The 25,299-nt window shown below is 47.9% G+C and overlaps 1 protein-coding gene across 3 annotated transcripts in view; it reads left to right on the top strand.

Moving 5' to 3' along the window:
- The first annotated feature begins 3,341 nt into the window (after window positions 1-3,341).
- Window positions 3,342-25,299, top strand: part of USP7 (ubiquitin specific peptidase 7) — a 63,342-nt gene continuing 41,384 nt past the window's right edge. The window contains exon 1 of one of the 3 annotated variants that reach the window (XM_031606771.2): window positions 3,342-3,719. In XM_031606771.2, the coding sequence (XP_031462631.1) occupies window positions 3,641-3,719 (79 nt within the window). In that variant the 5' untranslated portion in view covers window positions 3,342-3,640. Of the gene's footprint in view, window positions 3,720-15,138; window positions 15,231-24,208; window positions 24,367-25,299 lie in introns of those variants that run through there. The other 2 variants (XM_031606770.2, XM_031606769.2) reach the window with 2 other exon arrangements.

Below are 25,299 nucleotides of genomic sequence, written 5' to 3'. Positions count from 1 at the left end.
ATATGGAAGAGAAGGAGGAAAGGAGCAGAAGAGCAAAAATGCTGCCGGGCACATTCTGCCATGGCCAAAGGACAGGCTGGGCAGCACCCTCCTTTCCTATAGTCCGGCTTTCTGTGGTTCCCCCATCCACTTCAGCAATCCCAGCTGGACCGGGGTCTCCCAGCCAGGGTCGGCCGCAGCCGGGACACAGGTCCTGGCAGATGCTGCCTTGTGAGTGCGTCAAAAACAAACAGCCTGAGCTGGATTTATTTTTAATTTCAGGGAGGCTCAGGAACAGTCAGCTTCACAAAGAAAAGCCCATTTCTTCAATGGCATTTTAAAGATGATAGCACCTCATCATCTCTCTTTACGGTGACTAATATGGAGGGAATGCCGGGAGGCAGCCCTGTCGACCCTGGAGCACAAGAAGAGGAACTCCTCTGCCTCCTGAGATTCGCTGGGACCTGGAGGACAGAATCCTTTGCTCAGGTGCAGCTTCACCAAATTCCTGGTTCTTTGTGTGGGCAAAGGGAGAAGGAGGGACCGGATTAGTTCACATGTCAGAGGGCTAAATTTAGACAAGATTCAATAAGTGGGCACAGGAAATGAAGAAGTGAAAAAGGAAGGACAAAAATAAAACTAATAGCAACGGATACATAGACTGCATTCATCATGTCCCCGCTTGTGATCTGTAGGTTTTTTTTCCAAATACCAATAACCCTCATCGGGTGTCACACAACTCTCCCAAGTGAGGCATTTACCATCAGTAAGCAGGAATCGTCAGCAGGAGCATGCAGGCATTGAGGATGGGGCGTGCAGTGCAAAACAGACGGTTTATGTGGATCAGTTGGATGGGTGATGGATGTCACTGCTGGAACAGAGGCTGCCAGCGGGCGATGCACAGCCAGCCCTTCCCACAAAGCACAGAGCATTTGCATCCTGCACCAGAGAGAAGTGAACAGCGGGGAGTTTCACAGGGAGCGGCAACAGGCCAGAAATACTTTGCAGAAGTATTTTTCATAAAGCTGGGATAAAATGTTAGCATATGTTCAGATCTGGACTTTACCTTCGGCTTGGCAATTGGTAAGATTTGTATTTCCTGTCCAGGAACAATTGAATCGCAGTGCTATGACCACCAGCGGGCTGCATAACGTGCTTACAGTTAATTACTTCATACATGTGAGACAATTATACACACTACATTTATTCTCTCTTAAGTACATGTAGCTGAATCAATTTTTGAGATTTTGTTTTACTCACAGCTATTCTGCATTCCGTGTGGACTCTGACAGAGTTCACTTACAGTGGGACTATGCAGAAAGGGCAGCGCTTGGTTGTGATGCTCCATCTTTACATGAAGATCCCTGCCCCTCTTTTTCGCTGCCCTCCACACAGCAGAGATTTGTGGGGCTGTCTTTGGGAAGCCTGATCTCTGCTCCTCCACAGCAGCAGGAGAATTCAATCGTTTTGGAAAACTCAGCTGCCATAAAGCAAACTGAAACACAGAAACTTTCATATCTAACTAGAGTGTTTTAGCACTTACGATAACATTGGCTTGTGACCGTCTTTAGGGACTTGTTCTTCTTTGCAATAGTGAAATTGTTTTCCTCCACCAATCCTTTTCTACAGCCGTGCTTCCCGTGGCTGAAGAATCAGCAGTAATCTGGAGCTCCCTCCTCATTGTGACATACCTGCTTGTCCTGTATTGGGAATCGCTTGTGTAGGACGGATGGAGGGATGAGTTCAAACCTGTGTATGATTTAGGAGGCTGGAATGGAAGTCGTTAGGAAAGAGCAGTTGTTCAGGGAGGTAATGGTAAGGAAAGACTGGCAGTGGGGAATTTGAAGTTCAGGATGTTAACAAACCAAAGATCTCTGCATAAATCTCTGTCCTAATCCTGATCCTAGTTCCCCCCCTCCCCCTTCACAAGCAGCTTGGGTTCAACTGATTTATCACATTTTTGTCCGGGTCAATAGCAGGAAAAGGTTTGTAAATTATTTTTCTTTGAACAGCTTTTGAGAACTGAGAGGAACAATGTGGAAAGTCAGCAAGCAGCACCTGAAAGGCAAACCGTCACACTGAGTTTTTAAAGGCTGATTTTCCCACTGACATCCCCAACCTCTGTTATTTTTCCTCTTTGCAGCCCAGGATTTTCAGTACCTAAGGCAGGGGGATGTTATTTTCCCGTCCTGCCCACCCTGCAGACTCCTGCTGCTGACAGACCGCCAACCAGAGCCCAGACAGGCCAGGCCTGTGCCCCAGACTGGGTGTGATTCGCTCGTTTTATACTCTGGAAAAACAAACAAACTTCTGGACCACTTATCCACCGGCAGTCAGAGCAGCACCGGGACGCACTGCCAGGCCCTTCAGGAGGCCCGGTCTGCACGTCCTGAGCAATTCCTCCGGGTCCTCCTCCTGCCCAGGCTTCCCACCGCCGCCAACTGAGCGCCGTGCCGCTCAGCGCCGCCCATCGCGGTGCCCCGCACTGCAGCGTCCCTTCACGTTCTGCCTCAGCCGGACCGGCCAGGCGTTATTTCTTCACCCGCACCCTTCCCGTCTCCTTCAGCGCGGGCACGCAGATCAGCATCTGCCACAGCAGGAACTCCGTCCTCTGCACGAGGCTCTTGCAAAACAATGGTATCCGGGCAGGGCACGGCCTTGTTTACGGACTTCTGCCTCTTCCCACACAAACGCCCTTCTCCCTCCCCGCGAGGCCCGGCTCCGGCCCGGCCCGCCCGAGCCCGGCGTCTCCCTGCGCGCGGCGGTACGGCGGTGCCCGGGCCGGGCCCCGGTGCGGAGCGGCGCCGCGGCGGCCCGGGCGAGCGCTGGGCGCGGTCGGGAAGGAGCTGCGGCGGCGCGGCTCCCGCGCGGGGCTGCGCGCAGGTGGCGGAGGCTGCGGGGAGGCCGCGGCCGGGCCCGGCGCTGCGGCTCCGCCCCTCGGGCCCTCCTGTGGCGGCGGCGGCGGCTGCTGTTCCCGGCGCGGCCGCGGCGCCGCTCCCCCTCCCCGGCTCGCTGGGCTGCCCCTCATGCGGATGTGACATTTCACGGCGTTTACCGCAGCCGCCATTTTGAGACACTGAGCGCTGGCGGCGGCGGAGCGGCAGCGGAGCGCCGGGCCACAGGCAGCCGGGGCGGCCCGCGGGCCGGGAGCAGCGAGCCGGGCGTCGGCCAGCGGCTGTGCCGGGGCGCTGGGGGGGCGGGAGGGCAGAGGAGGGGCCCCGCGGCGCCTCCCCGACTTCGCAGCGCCGGGGACGCCTCGCCGGGGGAGGGGGGAAGCGCCGGGCGCAGCCGCCGGGCCCTGACTCCTGATCTCCCGTCCCCCCCCCCCCTCCCTCCCCTTCCCCTCCTCCCGCTCCCCTCCCCTCCGGCCCCCGGGGCGGCCGCCGCCCCCGGCCGGTCCCTCCTCCCCACCCCCTTCCCCAGACCGGGTGCCGCCGCCGAGATTGGGCGAATAGCGAGCAAATACGTGCGCGTCTCGCTGCCTCCCCCGGCTGCCCGCTCCCTGCCCGCCGGAGCCCAGCCGCAGCCCCCCGAGGCGGGCGCCCGACCCCGGCAGCCGCCCGCGCCCCGCCGCTCCTCCGCCCCGTCCCCTCCCGACGCGGCCCCGCAGCCCCCAACGGGAAAGGCCCGGGCCGCCGCCGAGCCCGAGTCCCGGCCCGACATGAACCACCATCAGCAGCAGCAGCACCAGAAGCCCGGGGAGCAGCAGCTGAGCGAGCCCGAGGACATGGAGATGGAAGGTGAGGCCCCGCGCGGCTCTCCCCCCCCTTCCCACCGGGCCCTCAACTCGGGGCCGAGTTCCCCCCGGCCCCCTCGGGAGCTCCGAGCTCCGGCCGCGCGAGCGGGGGCTGCCGGACCGGGCGGCGAGGCGCCGAGCGGGGAAAGTTGGGGCCGCGGCAGCGTGCTCGGGGCCGGGGGGGCCGCGGGAATTTGAGCCGCGGGAGGGGGAGGGCGCGGGGGAAGCGCCGTACAAAAGGGGATCCGCGGCCCCGAGGCGAGGTGCGCGGCGGCCTCCGGGAGCGGGGCGGGAAGCGGGAGCTCCGTGCGCGGCTCCGCGCGCTGCCCCGGGGGCGGCCTGGTGGGCGCGGGGCTCGCGGGTTTAAGGGGCCTCGGAGCGGCCGCGAGCCCGGAGAGGGGCTGCCGGCGGGAGGGCGACGCCGCGGGAAGCGCCCGGGCTCCGCTTTCCGGTGGGGCGCGGGGCTGCGGGGCCGGGCCCGCTCTGCCGGCCCTCCGGCGAGCTCCCGAGGGGGGGGGGGAGACCGGGGCCGGAGGAACCGCGCGGCGGCCGGGCCGGGGCCGCTCATTGTACGCCCGCCGCCACGCCGCTCGCCATTTTTAATTAACCCTCCTCGGAGGGTTATTTACAGCCAGCGCCGCCGGCCGGGCCTAGCGCGGGGTCGCGGGCTGCGCGCTGCCCGTGTGTCGCGCCCGCTCCGCACCGATCCTGCACCGTCATGCAGTCGCGCGGCTCCCACCGGCGAGGCGCTGCGCGTGCCGCCCGCCGCTCCGCTCCGGGGCCCCGCTCCGCTTTGTGCCCGCAGCGTTCTCACCGCGCTGCGCCTCCGCCGTGAGCTCGGCTGCACGCGGCGGTGCGGGGCGGGCGCGGTGCTCGGAAGGCAGAGCGCTGGGCCGCGCCGTGAGACTCGGAGGTCGGGAGCACCGAGCTGCCGGCGTGCTCCTGTGTGTGCCTATGGGTACGGAAAGCTCCTCGTAAACGTGCCGGTGAGCTGTGCGGTCTGCGTCCGCCGAGGAGTCCTCGTTTGTGGCACACGGCAGCTGGCACAGGGGTGCGTTCCTGGCATGAAAGAGTTGGAATTGCAGAGGTTCCCGTGGAAGTTGCACACGATATCTGTGTGACTGCGTTTCGAGACAGAAAGGTCGTTGCCAAAAGCTCCTTTCTTTGAGCGCAGAGCTGTATCATAAGGTTTACAGCTAGGACTTACTTTCTGCTGAGCTTCTTTAGAGGAATCCCCGAATTGGCCTTTATATACTATGTGACAAATAGATAAGGAGTTGATTTAAAAATACTTTGTATTTGTTTAGGTGCACAATGCAAGTTAACATTTTGCAGCATATAATTTCCAGCAGGCTTTGATAGCCTTTAGCAATATGCTTTTTCTCAACATCCTTTATAATATTGACTACTTAATGTTTCTTTTTGTTTGTTTGCCGGCACGCTGTGAGGTGCTGAATGCTTCCATTCAGTTCAGGTGCTCTGCGCTGCTCTGGGTCCCATCCCCTCTGTGATGGGGATGAGAAGCCTGGGATGCCCCAGTGGCAGTGGTAGGAGCCTTCTGCTGGCCTCTGCCTCCTCTGGAGGGGTGAGAGAAGAGTCTGTGTGTATCAACACCAAAAGTACAATGTTATCTCAGGAATCGGTGTGAGATCTGCTGGACGTAACCAGCTCATTCAGGGTGATGCTATGGATTCATCTGTTTGCGAGAGCTTGCTGACTGTTCTGTGCAAAACCCAAAGGGTTTATTTAGCCTTTGGAGGTCTAAAATGCATATTTTCTTGAAATGCCTTAGGTTTACTGAATTGTTGAGATCAGATTATCGATAACTTTTAATAAAAGCAGATATCATGGGTGTGTATATACATATATATTCGTTTATCCTGTAAAACAGTGTTTGTTCTCTTAAAACATGGGTGTTGATGCTTTCTTGGGAGAGATGTTTTGAAGCACTGAGGTAAACATTTAATACCATGTGGTTAGTTTAATTCCAACATGTGTGCAGCAGTGTCAGATGCCATTCTTCCCTGAGCGATCACACTAGATTTAGGAGGCATGTGAAGAATGCACGGTGGAAAATTGCACATCTTGGGTCTGAATTCGGTGAGGGCTTGCGTGTTCTCCATACAGCCACACGAGACAAACCATGTTTAATGAGCGAAGTAGCTCTCTTGGAAGCAGTGATAAAAGCAGGCAGTTAAAGTCCTCTGGACTGAATCGGATCTGATGTTCTGAGTGTCTGCAGCCTTGTGCTGATGTGAGTGGGAGCAGTGCCGGACAGGAGCAGCCTGCCCTGTGGGAAGGAAACCGTTGGGTCTGTGCATCCTGAGCAAAAGAAGCGCTGACAGCCGTGCTGTGGTGTGTCCCTGTGAGACACCTCTGTGTGATGCGGGCTCACCTGCTTGCAGCACTTCAGCCAGGGTAGGGTGATGTTATGAATCAGCGCTTGGTGCGTTCAGCCTTCCTGTGGATGTAGTTTGAAATCAGTCTTATGCTTAGTGATGGCTGCAGTGATACTTGGACAGAGAAACTTTACAAGAACTGTAACAAGAGTTGTGTCCCTTCAGCTGAAGGCAGCAGCTTTCCCTAGCTGAGAACGGAGCTGGAAAATACAGCCCTTGCTGCTGGTGACTTTGTTCTCAGCCCAGCGTTTGGACTGGTGCAATTAGCAATCACCATAAAGTGATCAAAATTAAAAACAATTTTTTTGTTGTTTGGTTCTTTACTCTCTAATTTTGTTCCCCTTGCAGTCCTCTGTAGTGTTGTGTTAATGGGGTGAAGGTGTGGCATTGGGGCGGGAGGGAAGGAGGAAGGCAGCAGATACTGTTGGCACACGGCATCCTCGGGAATGGGGTTGGTGTGCATCACTGCTGTGTGGAGCTCTGGTCCAGCGGGGCTGTGTTCCTCACCTTCAGTGCCTGCCTTCTGGGGAAGTTAATGGCTTGAGAAGGTAATCAGTGAATGATTGCAGGGAGATTCTGAAGTTTGTTTATATACTAAGTAAGTTTAGCGGGAAAAAAATAAGTAATAGTTTTTCTGTGCTGTAAGTAGGGTATGTAAGTTGCTTTATCATGCAAAGAATTACAGCTGTTTAGTTGCTAGTGAGTTGCTCTGTGGTGTGTAATTGAATCCAAATCCCCATACATTATATGTGCTTCCTCTGTAACTTCTTTGCACAAATGTGTCTAGTTGAGCTTCAAAGAGCTCGGCTTAATACACATCTACAGTTACGTCTTTCATAAAGTTCTTTCAGTGCCTCCATGGAAAGTCTCATTTGCAGCTTAATGACTGGAGGTTTCCCCGTTTATAGTTGGAGTTTGCCTCTTTGTAGTTTCAGCCCCTGCCTGCAGTTACAGACGTGTGTTTCGCATTAGGGAGGGTTCCTTTCATTGTGGTGAGCACAGGAGTGCCGCAGCCGGCGCGTGGTGCTGGCGCTGGGGCTCTGCATCAGCCCCGGTGCTCTGGCACTGCTGGCGTCCAGCTTTCCCAGTTGGGGCAGCTCAGAGCTGAGATTTGGTTTCCAGGTGAGGTGGTGCAGCTGCTCAGAAAGAACTTGATGTGTGTGGGAGAAAAGTTGAAAATGGCACTTTCTTGCAGTGTCCATGCAATAGCAGGTGTGTGCTGCTTGCTGTTCACTACTGACAGTGGTTACTAGATTGTATCTCACTCTACCACGTTGGTCTCAAATATGTGATGTACTTTTTTGCCTGTATTCTGATTGTTTGCTTGCTTCTAATATTTTGTCCTTGCTGGAATTTGCATTCTTGTCAGCGTGATGCCATTTGTGCATGTGGGGTGATACTCCTCCATGCCTGGCTCCTGAAGCTGTGTGCCTGTGCCCTTCCCTGGGCAGCTTCTGCCTTCCAGGTGAGCGATTGGCTGTGCATCTGAATGGAGGCTGTGCATCCATGGCAGGAACACGGCTGCCTGCTTATCTGTCCTCCCTGCCCCTTCCCCTTGCCAGCCCTGACACTTTCTGTGATGGGTGCTGCTCACAGGAGAGGTGATGAAGGCGGTGCTGCTGCAGGCAGTGGGCAGGATTCAGCTAGTTCTGAGGTGACAGGTAGAACAGAGGGCCAGGCCTGCTCTGTTGCTGATGGCTTGCGGGGCACTGGAAGCAGCAGCCTGGGAGCTGTGTGCGTTGCATCCCTCCCATGGTGCTGCTCTGTGCCTGCTGAGGTACTGGCACCTTGGGAAGGTGAAATTGACTCAGTGTTCTGTCATGTGTTCTTCATGAACTAAATGCCAAAGAGCCTGTTGGGCTGGTAAGTGTTCTGCGAATGAGAGGTGTACCAAGTCAAATAGTGGCAAATGTGTGTGCAATTTGGAGAGAAGCAGGCAGTGTGCTCTGCACTGTTACAGACCAGCTGCATAGCCCTATGTATCTGACTTCCCTCCTTTCCACTTTTTCTGGCTGGACTCAAAGCAAAGGTGACATTGCTGCCCTTCCCACCAGGTTGCTCTGCTTGTAGCTGTGTGTGTGTAAGTAGTGCAACCCTGAATTTAAGATGCAGCCAGAGGTGGGGTTTGATGCAGCCGAGCAGTTCCCAGCTGCAGAGTAACTTATCACAGAGTATCTGCAGGGTGCATCCAGCCCGCAGCAGCCGAACCAGTTCAGCCAGTACATCACGTGTGACATCACTCAATATTTGGGGTAAGGGTGAAAATGAGCTGGTTCAGAGCTCATGAAGCACCCGCTTTTTTCAATGGCCGTGCAGTTACAAGTGGGCATTGTGTGCTTCTGTTGCGCTGTGAGGGGTCTCGGGTTAGTTCTGATTCAGCTTTGTATGCTGGGGCTGATTGTGAAGGAGGAAAGCACTGGCTTGTTTGCAATAGAACGTAGCAGTAATCCACAGCAAATGTGTTTGGTTTTACTTCCAAACACAAACGTGTATCTGTAGATACAGAAAATGTAATATATGCTAGTTTGGTTAACGTTTAATACAAAATACCTTGGTGGGTGGATTGGGGCTGGGGACAGGTGTTACTTATCCAGTTATTGAATGTGTAGGTCGTTCAACAACACCTTCCTTAATTGGCCACTTAAGATATTAATGCATATTTCTCAGATTATTTAAGTGCAAAAGCGCGTGTATCAATGGCACCAGCGGTAGCATCATGGAGCTGCATATTGTTGCAGGTTTAAACTTAAGACATTTAAATATTTCTGCTAAGTCCTTTTTTCCACCTTTTCTCACTGGCTGTACAAAACAGGCTCTGTGGGGTTAGAGACACTGAGAGCAGAGTGGATTTGGAATGACTTTGCGGCAAGATGAAGAATGGTCAGCTTGAAAATAACGTCCTTCTGGTTTGTGTCTGCCTGCTTTCTCTGGGAGGTTTTGTCAAGTAGAGGCAGTTCTGCTGGAAGCGGTGGAAGGGTTTCAAAGCAGTTCAGCTGTGCTGAATGCTTGCAGTTTGGAGCAGACAGTTCCAGTCTTTCACCATGTTTTAGTGTAGTGCCTGAGTGGTCTTCAGTGTACTTCTTTCAGAATTCAGAAACGTACTTGAGGACGGGCTCATGTTGGACTTGATATGCACCAGGAATAACAGCATGTTACCCAGTGCAAGGCAATGTGAGTAATGAGCTGAGATGTACTGTGAGAGGAAAGCTCCAAGCAGGGTTTCAGCAGTACTGCAGCAGTTTGCAGCCCAGAGGCATGGTGAGATTTGTTTATTTAACACCCACAGCTCTTTGATATGGAATGTCACAGAAGTGCTGGAAAACAGAACTTGGAGCTTTGTATTTGGGATGTTAGGGGGGTTGAATGCAGTCCTATAGAACTAGATTTAAATCCAGTTCCTCCAAAAGTAATGCCTCCTATTTTATTATATTGGCCCACAATATCAGGAATGGATGTTGGTGGGATGGCAGTAGAGGTTGAACCTTCTCACCAATATGCCACTACATCTTGTTGCTGTGTGACAGGTGGCAGCAGAGGGACAGTCTGACAGAACGGAGCCTGATGTTGAAGTGAGTATGAAGCGAAGGGGTGTCATTGAATTCCTCCATGTGGAAAAAAATGGCACCCGTGGCGTATGTTGATGGAGACCCAGCAGTGGATGTGAGCACAGTGACACTATGGTGGTGCATTTCAGCAGTGGTGACGGTGACATTCTGGACAACCACACAGATTTTATTGCTGATGAAAATGCACAGCTAATGGTGATGACTGTGTTGAAAAATATTGTTTTTTAGCCGAGAACGTGCTCCATCACAGTGTTGTTGTGCTCTTTGTATTGGTTGTCATTTCCGTGGAAATAAATAGGAGGCATTACTTTTGGAGCAAGCTGCGTAGAAGTCTGAAAATTCTTAAAGCCATTTTTCCTGGTTTCCCTTTTCTTTGTGTAAATGTGAAGGGCTGTGTAGGAGTAACATTGATAACAGCGTTTAGCACAGCTCTAAGTCTGATCCTCCAGTGATTTCACAAGGTGCGGCTGAAAGGGGGTTATTCATAAATACAGCACCTCCAGCTGTGCCTGTGCAGTTGTATAACGATCTGGGGCAGACTTTGGTTCAGAGCTCTGGCTGTGGTGTTGCACTAATGTAACGATTGGATGGATTTCCTTGGAGCTCTGTTCTGAAGTGATTGTGTGTTTCCACAGCAGAGGTTTTACGTGTGTTATTTTTCAGGGGTTTGTTTTTTGACATTGCTGATGTTCAGCAGAAGGTTGATGGAGTTTGGCTACAAACAGGTGGGTGCAGAGTTCCGCTAAAACTCAGTGACAGATTTAAATTCCAAATCTATCGTACTGAGTTGATGTTCTTCGCGCTCTCAAATTTATTTGTTAAGAAGGCTGGGAGTGCAGTGAAGGCCCTGGTGTGCAGGCAGTGGGATCAGAAGGGCTGCACAGACACCAACCTGCCTTGGGACCTGGCGCTTCCTGCATGGCTGTTGTCCCCAAAGCCGTGACAGGGACCGTTCCCTGTCTGATTCCCTGGGCCTGTGGCTGGGTGGTATCTGTCTTAAACTGCACTCACTTAGAACTTGACAGTATTTCAGCAGTAACATAGTGCGTTTTCTGTAGTCTCCAGCTGCTGGAAGAGGATGAAGAGGTTCCTGCTTGGAGAGTTGCCTTTTTTTCCCCTTGCCTTGAAATTGCACTTTGCTTTGGGCAGTCAGGGCTCAGCTGTACTGAGATAAGGTAGTTTGGGCATCATCTTCAATTTATTTGTTTGTTTTGTTCAAGAAAGGAGACTTTGAATTCTGTATCTGCTTAAGCACAGGCAGAATGAATGCAGCTTCATTGTTCATTGAGTCAGGCTGTGGGTAGCTGGATTTCCTCCTCATTGGAGCTGAAGTACTAACTGCTTCTGGAGATCATTTCAGCTGGTTACATGCACCTGCTTAATGGCACTGAGGGTCAAACCTGATTTCTGGAGGAGCGTAGGTACTATTGTCAATTTGAACATATAAGTAACTCTTAATTCCATACAGCTGAATTAAGCTCTGGGTCACAAACCACATGCAGACCTTCCTCAGCAGCAGCAGTGTCAGTAGTGTAGCTGTGGTATTTCACATTTCTGCTTTCCTTCCCCTCTGCTCATTCTTCCTGTGTGGCTTTCATCTCCTCTGGTTCAGGTGCTACCTGGGCTTCAGTAAAACAAGCCCTGTACCAATAAAACAACCTGCTCAAAAACTGGCACTGTGCTTTGTGAGGTAGCAGCCACACACATAAGTTCTGTGTCCTTTTTTTCTTAACGTGTACTTACTGCTGAGGAACTAAGAAGCAGTTAAATTGAACTGAAATGTTCCAGAAATGGAAACTTAATTTTTTTTTTTAAGCTTTGTATTTTAACATCGTTACCAGAGCATTTGATAACAACTGCTTGTTGCTTCTAATATGATCCTTCAGTTTATTTTATTCTTCTCAGCAAATGAGTCTTGTTTCTTAATCTGTTTTGTTTATCAGGCTTATGCTTTGGCTTGCAATTTATCCTGGAGTGTATCTTCCAAAGTAGGAGAAGGTTGGTGTGGGAGGGATAGGATCTGTTGGGGAGGACAGAATCTGTCTGGAAAGGATTATTGGGGTTTTCCTCTTGAGGACAGAAAGCTCTGCAGTTCTCTCTGTGTAATTGGTCACAGCAGGTCTCTGCAGGGGAAGCCAACTCTTCATCTTGATATTAGCACTGATTAAGTGAAAAATGTTGTGAAAGTTATGCAAAACGGGGTTTTGTTTCACCTGCTGCTGTTCATAAGTAGCTCCTGTTCAGCAGTTCTCTTTGCTGTTTCCCTTGTTTTGCTGGAAAGCAACCTTTGAGAGGTGCTAACATTAATGCAGTTCCTGAGTGCTTTGCCTCAGCCCGTTTACCTGCTGGTCGTCTTAGGGGATCACCTGTGCAGTGGCAGCATTTGGATTAATCCTATTGCAAACTAGTGATGCTAGCGAACCAACACGGAGGTTCTTTGTGGCACCTTTGAATAACAAAACTGATGGTACTGTTAAATCCTAAATGTTGGATTTTGAGCTGGGCACTGCATGATGACTATTTCTATGCTACTGGGAGCCAGCAGTTTGTGCGTAGTTCACTCTGAAGCTGCCGTGGAGAACAGCTATCTGCTGGAGCAGGCTTTCACCCTGCACCTCCCCTTTGCCTGCTCATTGCACTCACAGCTGTTGGTGGGAGTAAATAAGGTGAAAGAAGAGATTCTGATTTCCTGATTTTGGGGTTAATTTTAGCCTAGGTGCGTTCACTGATGTTGGTTGTCTCACAGATGGCTGGGCATGAGGTGGTGTAACTTTTAAGCTGTTCAGGACTTCCTTAACTTTTTTTTAAATCTTTTTTAAGTACCTTAGTTTGACAGTGGGCCCTTTCTCCCCAAGGAAGGTGATAGGAGGCAGGGCTGTAGCAGGGTTGCAAGTATGAGCATCAAACTGCTGCTTAGAGCTCTTGGTGCTGACACCTGGTTTTGCCATTACAGAAACAGAATATTGTTCAGATGCAAACCGCTTTGGGGATGAAGTTGTTCCCATTGCAGATCTACTTCTGAGCATCTTCACTTCTGTTATTACTTTAAACAAGAGTATTTCTTGTAGCTAAAAATACTCTCGATTTTCCAACTCTGAGGCATCTTCATTGTTCTCACCTGTATTAAGGGGGTTACTATTTTCAGGTTAAAGTAAATATAAGATTCTAACAATCGTAATGTAACCACTGAAGGAGGAAGGGAAGTTCCTGCCCAAGCCGCTTTTCATCTCGTACTTTCAGCATAGTGGCTAAAATCGCTTTAAGGCTGCGCTCAGTGGACGCTCAGATGTGGAGCCAGCGCTTCCTGCAGCCTTCCCATGTCCTGCACCAGTCTGAGAGATGCACTGGGTCTGATGTGTTTGCAGCAAGATGCTTAGAAGCTGTTGGAGGTAAACTTTTCAGGTAGATTGGAGGAGAAGATTGTTTTTAATCATATTAAATTTAACTTACAGTGCATCTTTTGCTATTAACACCTAGTTCACAAGTTAGACTTCAGCATTAAACTAATTTTACATTGTTGACAGGGCCTAGTTAGTGTATCCTGAGCAAAATATTGGCCAAGATTTACTAGGCTAGTGTTAGTTTTTAATCTCTTGTTTTAGTACACCTTGAAATGCATGTTAACCACCTCAGATCCATGCCTAATTAAGTGAAAGGATGGGTATACAGTAAAAGCACTTGACATTTTGGCAGGATATGGTTCTGTTAATAGAGATGTGTTTTCTGAAGTAGGAAAGTTTCTGGTATTGGGCTAGTTAACCTCTGAGTGTGGCAAACCTTCTTGGTGGTAGTGCTTCACCTCTTGTTCCTACATCACACTCAGGAATTTGGTCTGGTCACCAGGGGCTCCAGAAGGGATGCCCTGCTTGCTCCTTGGCCTCATGCAGTGTCTGCAGCTGAGCTGTCTGCTTCCCCAGGCACTGTCTGGAAGCTGGGGGAGCTGCTGAGGGCTGGTACAAGCCTGCTGTATGCCCCTGTGTTTCCTAGGGGAGTGTGCTTTGGGAAAACAGGCTCTGGAAATGGGTCACTACTTCCCAAGGAATGACTCTGGCCTACATGCTGGTTGCAGTCAGAGGAGTGCCTGCAGCCTGGAACTGCACATGGCTGTTGTACGGGTTGGTTCTGACTGCAGCCATGTCTTGGTGCTCTTCATATGCACACAGAGGTTGGAGGGGTGTCTGCTCCCATCCCTGCTGGCACTGCGATAGTGATAGTACGGCCATCTGCCTGGTGAGGAGGGGCACCACTGCTCTGACAGATAACATACAGCTTCCACTGCTGTGTGCTGGCTTTCAATTCAAAATAAGTCTGTATGTTTGGTCATATTGACTAGGGAATGGAAGCCAAAATGCTTGCCTCATCCTGCCATGGTTGTCTACCACTGACATTTGCTCACTGAGGTCTGTCAGTGCTGGTGGTGCTGTGGGCTGCCTGGCTGTGTGCAGGAGCTGTGCCTGCCCTGCTCACAGCAGCAGAAGTGCTTCTGAGATGGTATCGCAGATCAATACCTGGATGTACCTGAAGAATTCTGGTTTTTGGCCTAACCAGGCCACTTAACTGTCTGGTGAGATTGAAAAGACAAACTGCTGTAGAAGTGCTGCTTGTGGTGTGAAATGCTGCCTTCTTCCTTTAGAGCTCTGACAGTTCTTTTAGATGCATTTTTTTCAAGCTGCAATCAAGTAAGAGGATTGGAGTTAAGTCACTAAAGCTAAATGGGTGTATGTTGCATTTGCAAAGTGTTGACAGAGCAGCTGTGTGGCTAGCAATGCACCCAGCTGCCTGGCACAGCTCATTGCATGCATGCCATGATTTCTGCTGGTTCTCCTTTCAGTTCTAAAGCTTGAAAGCACAACCTAGTCCTGAAAATACTTAATGACTTAGGAACGATGTGCTTTTTGTCTAATGATTTTTCTACCCTCCTCAACCCCATTTTCACCTTAAGGTAAAATGCCACAGGGGTGATGAAGCTGCATCAGCAGACTCTGATGCTGGGCATCTGTATGGCTGGCACTGGGCTGCTGTGCATGGGTATCTGAGATCCATCCAACCAAGTGCACCAGGTATGAATTGAATGCAGTGGCCATTTATTTCATCCTGGGTAAGCATTCATGTGAAATGAACCAATGCAGTAATAATGTTATTAACAAAGACAGTCCTGTTGTCTCTGATTTTACTCCTTGCTTGCAGAACCGAAGCTGCATCTTGTCTGAGTTAGTCTTTCAATTATTAGTGTATTTGTTAAAATCAATATCAGTAACATAAATTGGGTGAAAACTTTGCCTGACAGTCATGCTTGAAGTGACATTTCTCGAATTATTTCATGTTAGCACATTAAAAAACATTTAATAGGAAAAGAACATATAAAGCTATCCCTAGAACAGTAGTTGCATCATGCAATTAATACAGTGCATGCAATGCTATCTTGTAACAGGAGTTTGTCACTTAATACAGGTTCATAACTTTGGATGTGAAGGGGACCCAGAATTTTGCTGGAGTGCTTTGGACACTGCTGTCATGAGTTCACCTGTATGCGCATGGATGGGCAGGAAGGTAGGCCGTTAGCAGGCAATAACTTCTCCTGTCCTGCTGCTGGAGCTGGAGCTCCGTGTTCGAGGTGGCTGTTCCCTGTGTGGCTGGAGCACTAGGGGAGCTGGGCACTGCTGTGTCTGAGAAGGAAGACTGTGCTGGTTGCAAGTGTGCTTGGACTCCAAGAATGCTGAACTGCAAGAGTGCTTATTTCCCAGCACTTAATACATCTGTAGTGTTTCTCATCTGCCTGTGAAGCTGATGAGAAGCTTGCTCCTAGTAACGTTTGCAGAAGAAAAGACAATTCAAATAAAAACATCAACAAAGATTTGACTGTCAACACTGCATCTGTTAGGTAGGGGTAATGGCAGAAGCAATAATGAAATCTAAAAACATAATGCCTATAAGCTATGTTGAAAGGGTACCCTTTGTGTTCTGGAGTCAGTATTTTGTCAGCACTGTGAAACAGATATTTGGATGAGGCAGTGTTTGCAGTGGTTTGTATAATGAAGGAACACTGCTTCTGTTTTGGAATGCGCAGGCCAGTAGCAGGGGGCTCAGTACTCCAGTGTGTAGCATGGTCCTTGGGATGGATGGCAAACCTGTGCTGCACAGCGGGGTGTGGGCTGAGTCCCAGGGCCTCACCTTGAGTGGGCAGTGTGGGGAGATCCCAGGGCCTGATGGGCAGTTTCATATCTCCCGGAGATCCCAGCACCCCACAGGTGGCTGTTTGGATGTTGGATCAGTCTCCTGTTCACCAGGGCTTCCCAAGACAAAGTGTGGCGGACTTCTCCCTCATCCTTTGAGTGCTTCCTTGTTCTTGTGGGGTGTCTTCGATCTACGGGATGCTGAGGCTGCGTCAGGAGCTGACGTCCACAGGAACATTAAAATACCCCAGCTTGGCCATGTGAACTAGAGCAAATTGAACCACACATACATATTTATTTCTGTAACCTTTTTATGGTCGAAGGATGCAATAGGAAAAAAAGCAAGTGTATCTGCTAGATAAAAGTACAGACACTGTATTGTGTGTGATGGGGTTTGAGAACAAGCTCTAATGCGTGAAGAAAGACTCTCCTGTTACATGAGCACAGATGAATTTCCTTTTGTGTAGCTTAGTTGTTATAAGTATGCCAGTGTTGTGTTACCACCCTGATAAACACAACATATTGCCACTGGCAAAAACCTGGTGCCTGCATATAGGTGAAATAACCTATGCTGCATCAGAGGCTTGGGCTGGTGCTTCTGCAGGTCTCCGTGCTTTGTCCGAGTGCAGCTTCAGCAAAAACAAACAAACATTGTACTCTTTTCAGCCTCAAGTCTATCTTGGCTTAGTTTTTGTTGTCTTTTATATCTCATTCCGTATTACAAAAGTGTGACACATCTTTTCCTTTCAGAAATGCAGGAGTATTCTGATACAAATAAAAGTTGCAGTGAAACGATTGCTGTTCCTGCAGTCTTTCTCTGATCATTCTGAAATCTGTATCTCACTCTGACTTTGGCTGATAATGCTTGGAGCTCATTTCAAGTTGGAGTCAGACCTGGATATGATGACATCTAAACTGGAGCTCTGCTTCTATCCTGTTGGTTCACAGTGTGTAGAGAAGTAATACAGAAACTGACTTTTAGATGAGAAACCTTTGAAGGATTCAAAGTTGCAGTTGAAAGTTGCAGATTTTGTTAAATATACAATTATTTCTTAAGCAAGATCTCTTAATGTGAGTCTTGTCTGCTTCTGAAAGGAGAAATAAATCCTTGGAAAATTGTTAAGTGAATAACACTGCACAGAAAGGTCTGGAGCTTAGGAAGTGCCAGGAATTCTGTATTGGACAGTCTGTGGGAGAGCTCTCCTTGCATTTATTTCTGTCTTCTCTCTGATCTGTCTTGCACTGTCCTGTGTGCACCCCTCCTCTGAGGACAACCTCGTCTTTCAAGTCGTGGAAAGCAGTCCAGGAGAAGGGGAGGAAATGAGCTGAGGAGCCAGCAGTGGGGAGGACTGGGGGGAAAAATCTACTTTTGCATGTAACAGGGGTATACTTAAATTACTGACAGCATTTGTGGGATAAAAGGTATAGCTGGAAATGTAAATGGCCTAGATACATCAAAAGCAGAGTGTGACTGGAGAGGGTTTGTTCCAGCTGTGTGTGTAGTCACCTAGTTGTAACTCTGATGATGGCCCAGGCCACAAATGATGCATTATTTGGGAGAAAAATAAAGGGTGGGGAGAAGGCTTCTGGGACTCGTGGCTTTCCTGAAACAAAGGAAGAATCATTCATCAGTGGAATAAGGAATTTGAGATGCTGCTTAATTCGGTGGTGATGTTTATACCAGCTCCTCGCCAGAGGCAAAGCAGGAAGACGGTAATTAATTTTGGAAGTCCTCAGAATTTGCTTCAGATGAGTGGTGCAAGCAATGGAGCAAAAATAGCAGTAGTTAGGAAGATTTGCCAGAGAGAATAGAGTATTGAGATTGGGAGTGCATTTGTGGAATTAGGGTATTTTGCAGAGCATAAGAAAGATTTAATTCAGTGGCTGACATGCAGTAGTCAGCTGCTCTAAAACACATTTTCGAGTCTGGGTTGTTGCCTTTGTGCTCTGAGGACGGAGCCCAGAATGCTATTGAAATACAGGCTGAGGATTTGGCCTATCAAAGAATAAAATGACATATGTAGTAAGAAAGCAAATACACAACAAATGCATAAGCAATGAAGTACAGCTTCTATTCAGAATGTGTTTTTGCTCAGAAATGTGCCCATTCTGATCACTGCCGCATGTGAGGCTACAAGCTTTTCAAGGAAAGAGGTTAACATTTGTGACCAACCTGTTTTCCTCCCCTGTCAGACAAAGCTAAGCTAAAGCTTGATGATGTGAAGAGCTGAACGCTACTCTTGGTGAGGTGAGAGTGCCTTGTTTGGAGTGCTCTGACTGCTGGAGAGGAGGGAGCAGTGGGAGGAGGGATTGGCTTGTAGGGAGGGACCTCCAGTGCTGCTCTGGGGATACCAAGTGCTCCTGCCCATGGGGTGGGCTAGAGAGAGGGAGTCTTAAGGGAAAATAGTTACTTGGGGCAGTGACACATCAGGGCATTGAGAGAGCTGCAGTACACGGGAGCCGTGGCATATAAAATAAAACCCATCCGAAGCATCTCTCCGTCCTTCATCCACGTGGTTGTGCTGCAAAATGAGACTGAAATTGAATTACGTAGGTGGGAGGCCCCAGTTTGTGAATGTCTCTCTTAAATTCCTGTTTCTAAAACAGTTGTTTGCATGATTTGCATAAGCTGTGTATTTTTGAGGCTTGCAGCTGCAGATGGTGCTGCACGATGCATTTGGTTTGCGAAGCTGTGTCTGTGATAAAGAATTGTTTTGAGAATGGTTGCTGCTATATGGGTGTTGCAGTGGTCGGCAGTAGGTATTTTTTATTCTTATTTCTTTTCCAAGCAGCTTGATTTTTTAGATTTAGATGTTCAGTGCTAATGCAGATGTGGAACAATCCTCAGTAGTTTTTCTGCCTCATTGATTTGGGTGCACTTCTGCTAGGTTTGGAAAGAGAGGGCCTCAGAACGTTGTGCCTGTTACGTCCGTATATCATTTTCTTTAAAACAGAAGGTGTACTTCTTTTCTGACAGTGTTTGCTGAACTGCTGTGAGGCCTTGTGTGGCCGCCTTCTTGGCACCAGGACAATGGGGTGGATGTGTTACAGTTGAGTAGTTAAATGGGAAAAACTTTCTGGTCACTTCTTAAGATTTCTTTTGTTTTTGTTCAAAAGGAAAAGAACCAACTGACTTCAAATTGCCGACCAAAAAGCGATAAAATTGTCAGTGGAGTGTTTAACAGAGAATTATTAAATTCCTGTTCTGCATGCTTTTAAGAATTCCTTTGTAAGTAATGGAAGCTGATGCCCAGGATATGTTCTGTATAAAGCACCTTTTCAGCTGCAGCTTGTTTGTTTGTTAGAAGAAAGACATTCTTCGTGTAGGCAGGATTAAATAATTAACACAGCTCAGTCCTAATTTTGGTACCTGCTAACATTTGGGTGCTTCCCATATAGTAAGTTGCACTTGAGAGAAGCTGATCTGCAGAACACTCATAGCAACAGTCTGCTCTTTCTCGGAGCCCAAGGAATTAATTGCCCACGTTAGCACTGCAATGGAGAAAATGGGTTATGTCAGGAGGGAAAGGGAAAATCGAGTTTAAAGCTTATGTACAAGTGAATGCTGGGGAAAGCCCCAGCTGCTCAGGGATGTGATGGTGATCCTTGGGTCAGTCCTCTGCTAAGGCCTTTTGAATGTTTTTGGTGGTGTCTGTAGTATGGAGCATGCAGAGGCAGATGGATGGGCCTCTGAATTAATGCTGCCTGGGAGTTCAGTGGCTGTTGGGAATATCCAGATCCCAACTCTTGTCCTCCTGCATGGTCATTGGGTCATGGATGATATTGTAGGACATGGAACAGTGCAACAAACAGGCTGGAAAATGTAACTTATTAAATAATAGTCTGAAAAACTCCAGAGAGCCATGCCTTTCAGGAACTTGGAAACTGGTGTGAAAGAGAGTCTGAAATCTGCGCCTTGGAACAACGCAGCAGTTCCTTGTCCAGCTCGTTGGAAGGCATCCCTCGTGAGAGAGGGATGGTTCTTGGTTTGCTCTCTGTGGGTGTTAGTTTAAGACAAGTGCATAATTGCTATTGTTAATTACATTGAACGTGAATGGTGACATTAACTTGAAGTGTAGGCTTTTCATAATAGGAATTACTTAAAATCATAGTTTACCATTATGTTTGCTTGCCACAAACACAAGAATATTGGCTCCCCACATCCCAGCAGCTCCTCGTGCAGTCATCTTCCAATCTTTGTTTCTGGAAGTGAATGGGAATGTTACATGCTTTGTAGAAGTTCACCATGCAGCCGTGTCAGATTTCTGTGGTCCCACTGTGTACATCCATCCATTTTTCCTCCTATTGCAATGAATAAAGAAGAAGGGAGAAAATAGGACCGGTGCTAGTGAATCTGTAATGTAACGATAGAGAAAAGCAGTGCCAAAAGTCACAGGTAGAAATGCTGATGGTGTTGGATCTTAGGTGTGAGGTCTCCTATGTGCAAATGCCACACTTTTCTCTAAATCAGACAGATCTGTTTTTGTTTGTTTGTTTGTTTAACAGACTCTTTAGTAGCAAGGTACTGTTAGGCCTACTTAAAGTGAGGCTAAAAGTGAAATTCCCTCCCAGTACAACCAGTGTTGTTGCAGTGCAAAATCTGTATTATTATCAGCTGATGTTCTCTGCTGGAAATTGATCTTTGCATTTAAGCTCTACCATGAGCAGGTGAACTGTGTTTCTAGTTTCAAAAAATGATGTCGATATTAGAACAAAAGAAGATTTATCATGCCCTGCTACCTGTCCTGCTGCCTGCAGTGTAGCAGAGCTCAGCAGATTTCAGGGCTGAGCTGAGGTGTGAGCAGTGCAATTAGTGTTTGCTGCATGCATGCGTTCTCAAACAGAATTGCAGTATCTTGCTAATAATGTTTTGTCTTCGTTATGAAAGTAACCATACTGAATCGTTCTGCCTTCAGAGCTAGCTTAACAAAGGGTAATACAGCATTTTATCTTATTGTTTCAAATGCAAAACTTCCTTGTTGCTGAACTATATAGCAAACATTCAGTTGTAGTATTTACTTTGATGGATGTGCTCCACAGCTCTCTGAAACACAGGAGTATGCTGAGTCAAAATGAAGCAGATTTGAGTTCTGAAGTCTTAGGTAGGTTCCCAAGTACTCCCGGAGAAGCTGAGTCAGGTGATAAAGCTGCATGCTTCTCTGTGCTTGAAGAAAGAGCTGCATCAGGAGCGCAATTACTAGTGCCATAACACACTTACACTCCTGTCCAACTAAGCTTGTTCTGTTACTGTTTGTCTCCTTTTAAAGCACAAAGAGTATGTTCAGAGCACTACAGTTGTGTCACGTTCAGTGCTGGTTGGCTCCTGGCTCCATTTAACAACATATCACTTTCTCTGTTTCAGAGGTTTGGTTTTCTCCCAGTACTTCTTCAGCCTTTCCTGTGATGCTTGCTGAAGAGCTCTGCGTTTGTTGTTGCAAGAGACAAGTGATTACTCAGTAAAGCAGTAAAACATAAAGAGGGGTGTGATGTTGGAAAGACACGTTGTTTAGGGTGTGTTTGGTAGGCTGGGACCAAGCGCCTTGTCTGCAGTGCAGATGTAATCGTGCTACCATCTCTGGAATGTGCAGAGACAAGACGTAACGAGTTTGGATGGTTGCTTCTCCGGCCTTGCTCCTCTAGATGCAGTGAAGAGGAGGGTAGCACAAGTCCAGTAGAAGTTGTTATAATGGCTCATGACACTTCTGATGCTTCAGCCTTTCCCTTATCATAGAAGAAAATGATTTGTCTTGTCAACTGTTCTGTTTACTGCTTTGAGTATTACATGGGAACCAGATGCAGTCGTCTTTCCTTTTTCTTCTGGGTCTGATAGTTTTTTTGGAAGTGTAACCTCAGCCAACAAAGCCCATCAGACTGGGAAAAAAAGCTGGGATGGCTTTCCCTTGCCCTGCTGGCTGCTGAGGAGCTTGTGGCACTGGAATGGGTAAACATGGGATGGTGAGTTGGGGGTTGGCATCTTTCAGAGAAATCATAGCACTGTGTTGAAGAAAAATGTGTGCTGGTAGTGTTGTCTGCCCAAGTTATTGAACACTTTGAGTGTATGAAAAAAATCTTAAGATGAGAAAGCAGTCTACAGAAACTGCTTCTGCAAGAGTATAAAGTTGTAAATATGTGGGTTAATTATAGGTGTGTTGTCAGTGTCCAAATTGATCTCTGGTTCATGCAGTCTTTCATTTAACACTGCATTATTCATAAAGCACCAAGTTCAGATGCTGAGAGCTGGCAGTAATTTAGTCACTGCTTGTTTTAGTAAATTTGGTGTGGAAGGTGACTTCTTAAATGGCAGCTTTTGGTTCACTGAATAATTGTGCTGATAATACCTTAAATGATTTACATGTCTATAAGAAATTAGTCACATTTTTAAGGCTTAAGATGTTTAGTAAATGCCATCAACATGCTCATCTCTTTAAAGGCAGGCAGATAAACGAGGCGCTGTGGCAGACCGCTTAATTTAGAGAATGGCTTCTGGGTCAGCTGTTTGTACTCAGCTATCTTTCTGCTCACAAAGTTACATTGTACCTCTCTTTTATCTTCAAGTAAAGATAGCTTTCTTTGTAGGGTGATGTTTCAGATGCTGTTTGCCTCGGCATGTACCTCTCATGAATGAAGTTTGGTGTTCAGGAGCTGCTTAGGGGAGTAACTTTGGCTTATCCGGGAATGCAATAGGTACGATCACCTTCAGTTACAAGGCTGTTCAGATTCATGAGGTGCACTGACACAACATATAAGCACTCATGCCATCTCATCTTTTGTCAAAATGTTCCCTTTGACAGGCAGACATAATGACAGGAACACAGGGCTGCAGCACTGTAATGATCCATCAGTGGAATATAGGCGGTGGCTGCAGCATCGCTGGCTGCCCGCTCCGTGCTCCACGTGCTGTAGGCATGGCAGGGCTGGGCCTGCTTCCAGGCAGCTTCCTCACCCCGGTGATGTTTCTCTCTCTGATGACTGCCTTGTGTAGCATCGTCTCCTACTGCAGAGGATTTGCAGTTCACAGTCAATAGTGCAATAATAATTTATTTTGGGCATTTCAGAGGGCAGGAGACTTCTGTGTAATTCTTTAAGCCCTTGCTCCTTCCCCCCCCCCCCTCCACCCCCCTTTTTTTTTTTTAAACAAGCATTGGCCATTTGCTCTTCTTTAAGGAGAGTAAAAAAGTCATTCGTATTTCCTTTCTTCTAAATTTCCTAAGGCAAACTGTGAGAGCACCAGTTGACCCTTAAACTTTGTCTCCCTTCTGCAGTCACCTCACTGCCCGTGACTGTGCCGTTCTCCCTTACTCTGCTCACTTGTCTATTGCCCTCTGGTACTCCTCCAGAAGCCTTTTTCCCTTTGGTCTTGGTGTCCTTTGTAGTTTTCTGGGTGAATTAATGAAAAAATAATAGAACAGGAAGGGGGAGAAGAAAAAAAAAAGCAAATTACCCACTCTTTTGCTAATATGAGAATTACTTTTTTTTTTTTTTGCTATAATTTCTAATTTCTGAAAGTCATAAGTAACATCTGTGGCATCAGCATTCTATACCTTAGCAACAGTCCTCAGAATGTTATGGGTCCTCTTCCCAACCTGGAAGGGAATGCTCAGCTTGATCTCCATCTCTGTATTTAGTCTTTTAAAATGTTTAGGGGAGTTGGGTTTTTTTTGGGTGCTTTCTGGAAAGGCAGCAATACTAAAGAAATGGGTCGATGCTTCTGCAGGTTTTTATTACAGCAACCTAGGTAGGTGTGCCTTGAAAAGGAAATGATAGAACACTGTTGCTTAATTCCCTTTCTCCTGAGTCCCTTTGTGCAGCTAGGAAGTGGTGTTTGTATTCTGCCTGTACATAGGGATTACAGGAAGGGTACTTTCTCTTATTCTGAAAGGCTTTGTTTTTCCAGAGCAAGCAAATTTGGTCACTTTTTTTTTTCCATCAGGTGAACAATTTCCAGTTTTTTGTCTTAAAACAGTTTTAGTTGCTCAAAGACTAGCTGTTGTTAAGTTACTCTGATCATGGGACTTGTTTGGTTGTTCCTGTTGTGTGCATAACCCCACCTCCCTGGGAGCACTGCCTGTTGCTCTGGCTTTTATGCAATTGGTCCCAGACCTTTGGAAGCCCAAAGGCTTTTTGTAAGCCGCTGTCTAGTTGCATAAAACCCAGTACCTCTGATGAGGCCATTTGCAGGCTGCTTCTGTGGTTTGGGGAATGTTTGCTACAGGGAATTGTGAAATAATCTGTATTTTAACAACTCCTACTGCTAGTGCATTTTGACTGCTGCAAGACTCATTTTGTCCACTTTCTAGTGACGTTTACACAGTCTGTCTATATACTGTTTTATTTCTGTGTATTTTTAGGAAAGGTACTAAAAGACCTGGTAGCATCTATGAAATTGCAATGGCTTTGGTTCCAGAATGCCTGGTTCACAGAGGGGGAGGAAGACTGTTCAGTCAGCTGCCCCTCCCAGCACCCAGTGTCCAGCCTTCAGCTTCTGCAGGCACCATGGTCACATCATCGCAGAGGTCTGTACAAACCATGGGCACACCTCAGTCCTCAGTGCTGGTGGTTTCCATCATGAGGCAGTTGGATGTGGTGAGGTGTAAATTTAATGGCACCGTTGCTTCAGCGCTGTGGTCTGCTTAACCTCAAAAGGAAACAAATTTTTCATAAGCTGCCAGGCAGTCTGCTTCACTTTCTCCTCTGTGGCCACCAGGTCCAAAAGCTAATGAGAAACACTGTAGGTAATCTTTCAGAATTTGAGCGCTTGGTATGACATGAGCCCTGACAGCATCTCTGTGCAGCTGTAGCTCAGTGTTAAACTTCTGGTGGCCGTGGTTTCATTGCTGAGTGAGGGGGGCTCCTTCTGTAGCTTTAGTTCATGTGGGACTGCAGGCATGTTCACTGCTGAACTGCACTTTGTATTCGGTGTTCTTCTCTACCAGTATAACAGGCTTCTTATTGGTTCAAAGGCCACATTATCCAGACAATATGATTTTTACCTTCTCATTAATAATAGAAAACATTTGATCAACTTTGATATTCCTTTCCTCTAGATTAGAATTACTGTGAGCAGCAGAGCGATGTGACGCAAAGTTGATCTCGTTAAACCAGCTGTATCCATCTGAAGAGCTTTTTGGAGTGAAGGGTTTTCAGATGTTGTACTTCTTTCTGATTACTAATCTGCACGAGTATTTTGGTGTGCTAATGTTGAGGTCACTGTCTGTAACAAAGAGATTTTTAGCAACGTCTGTAAGTTATGGCATTGCATGGTATGATTGTAGTTTCAGAGGGTTTGGGCTTTTGAACAGCCATGTTGCTCTCAGGCTTCTGTCTGAGCTGTTCAGTGATCTCTGTTAATAAACTGTGCCTTCACCCTGTCTTGTGCTGACCTGTGAGTGGGCTGCCTGGCTTCTTGCTAGTTCCTCACAGTTAATTGTCAGCATCAGCGTCTTTCA

The sequence above is a fragment of the Phasianus colchicus genome, chromosome 16, assembly GCF_987193195.1.
Source record: "Phasianus colchicus chromosome 16, bPhaCol1.hap1.1, whole genome shotgun sequence".
NCBI classification, from domain to species: Eukaryota; Metazoa; Chordata; class Aves; order Galliformes; family Phasianidae; genus Phasianus; species Phasianus colchicus.
This window is presented reverse-complemented; position numbering and strand designations above follow the sequence as displayed.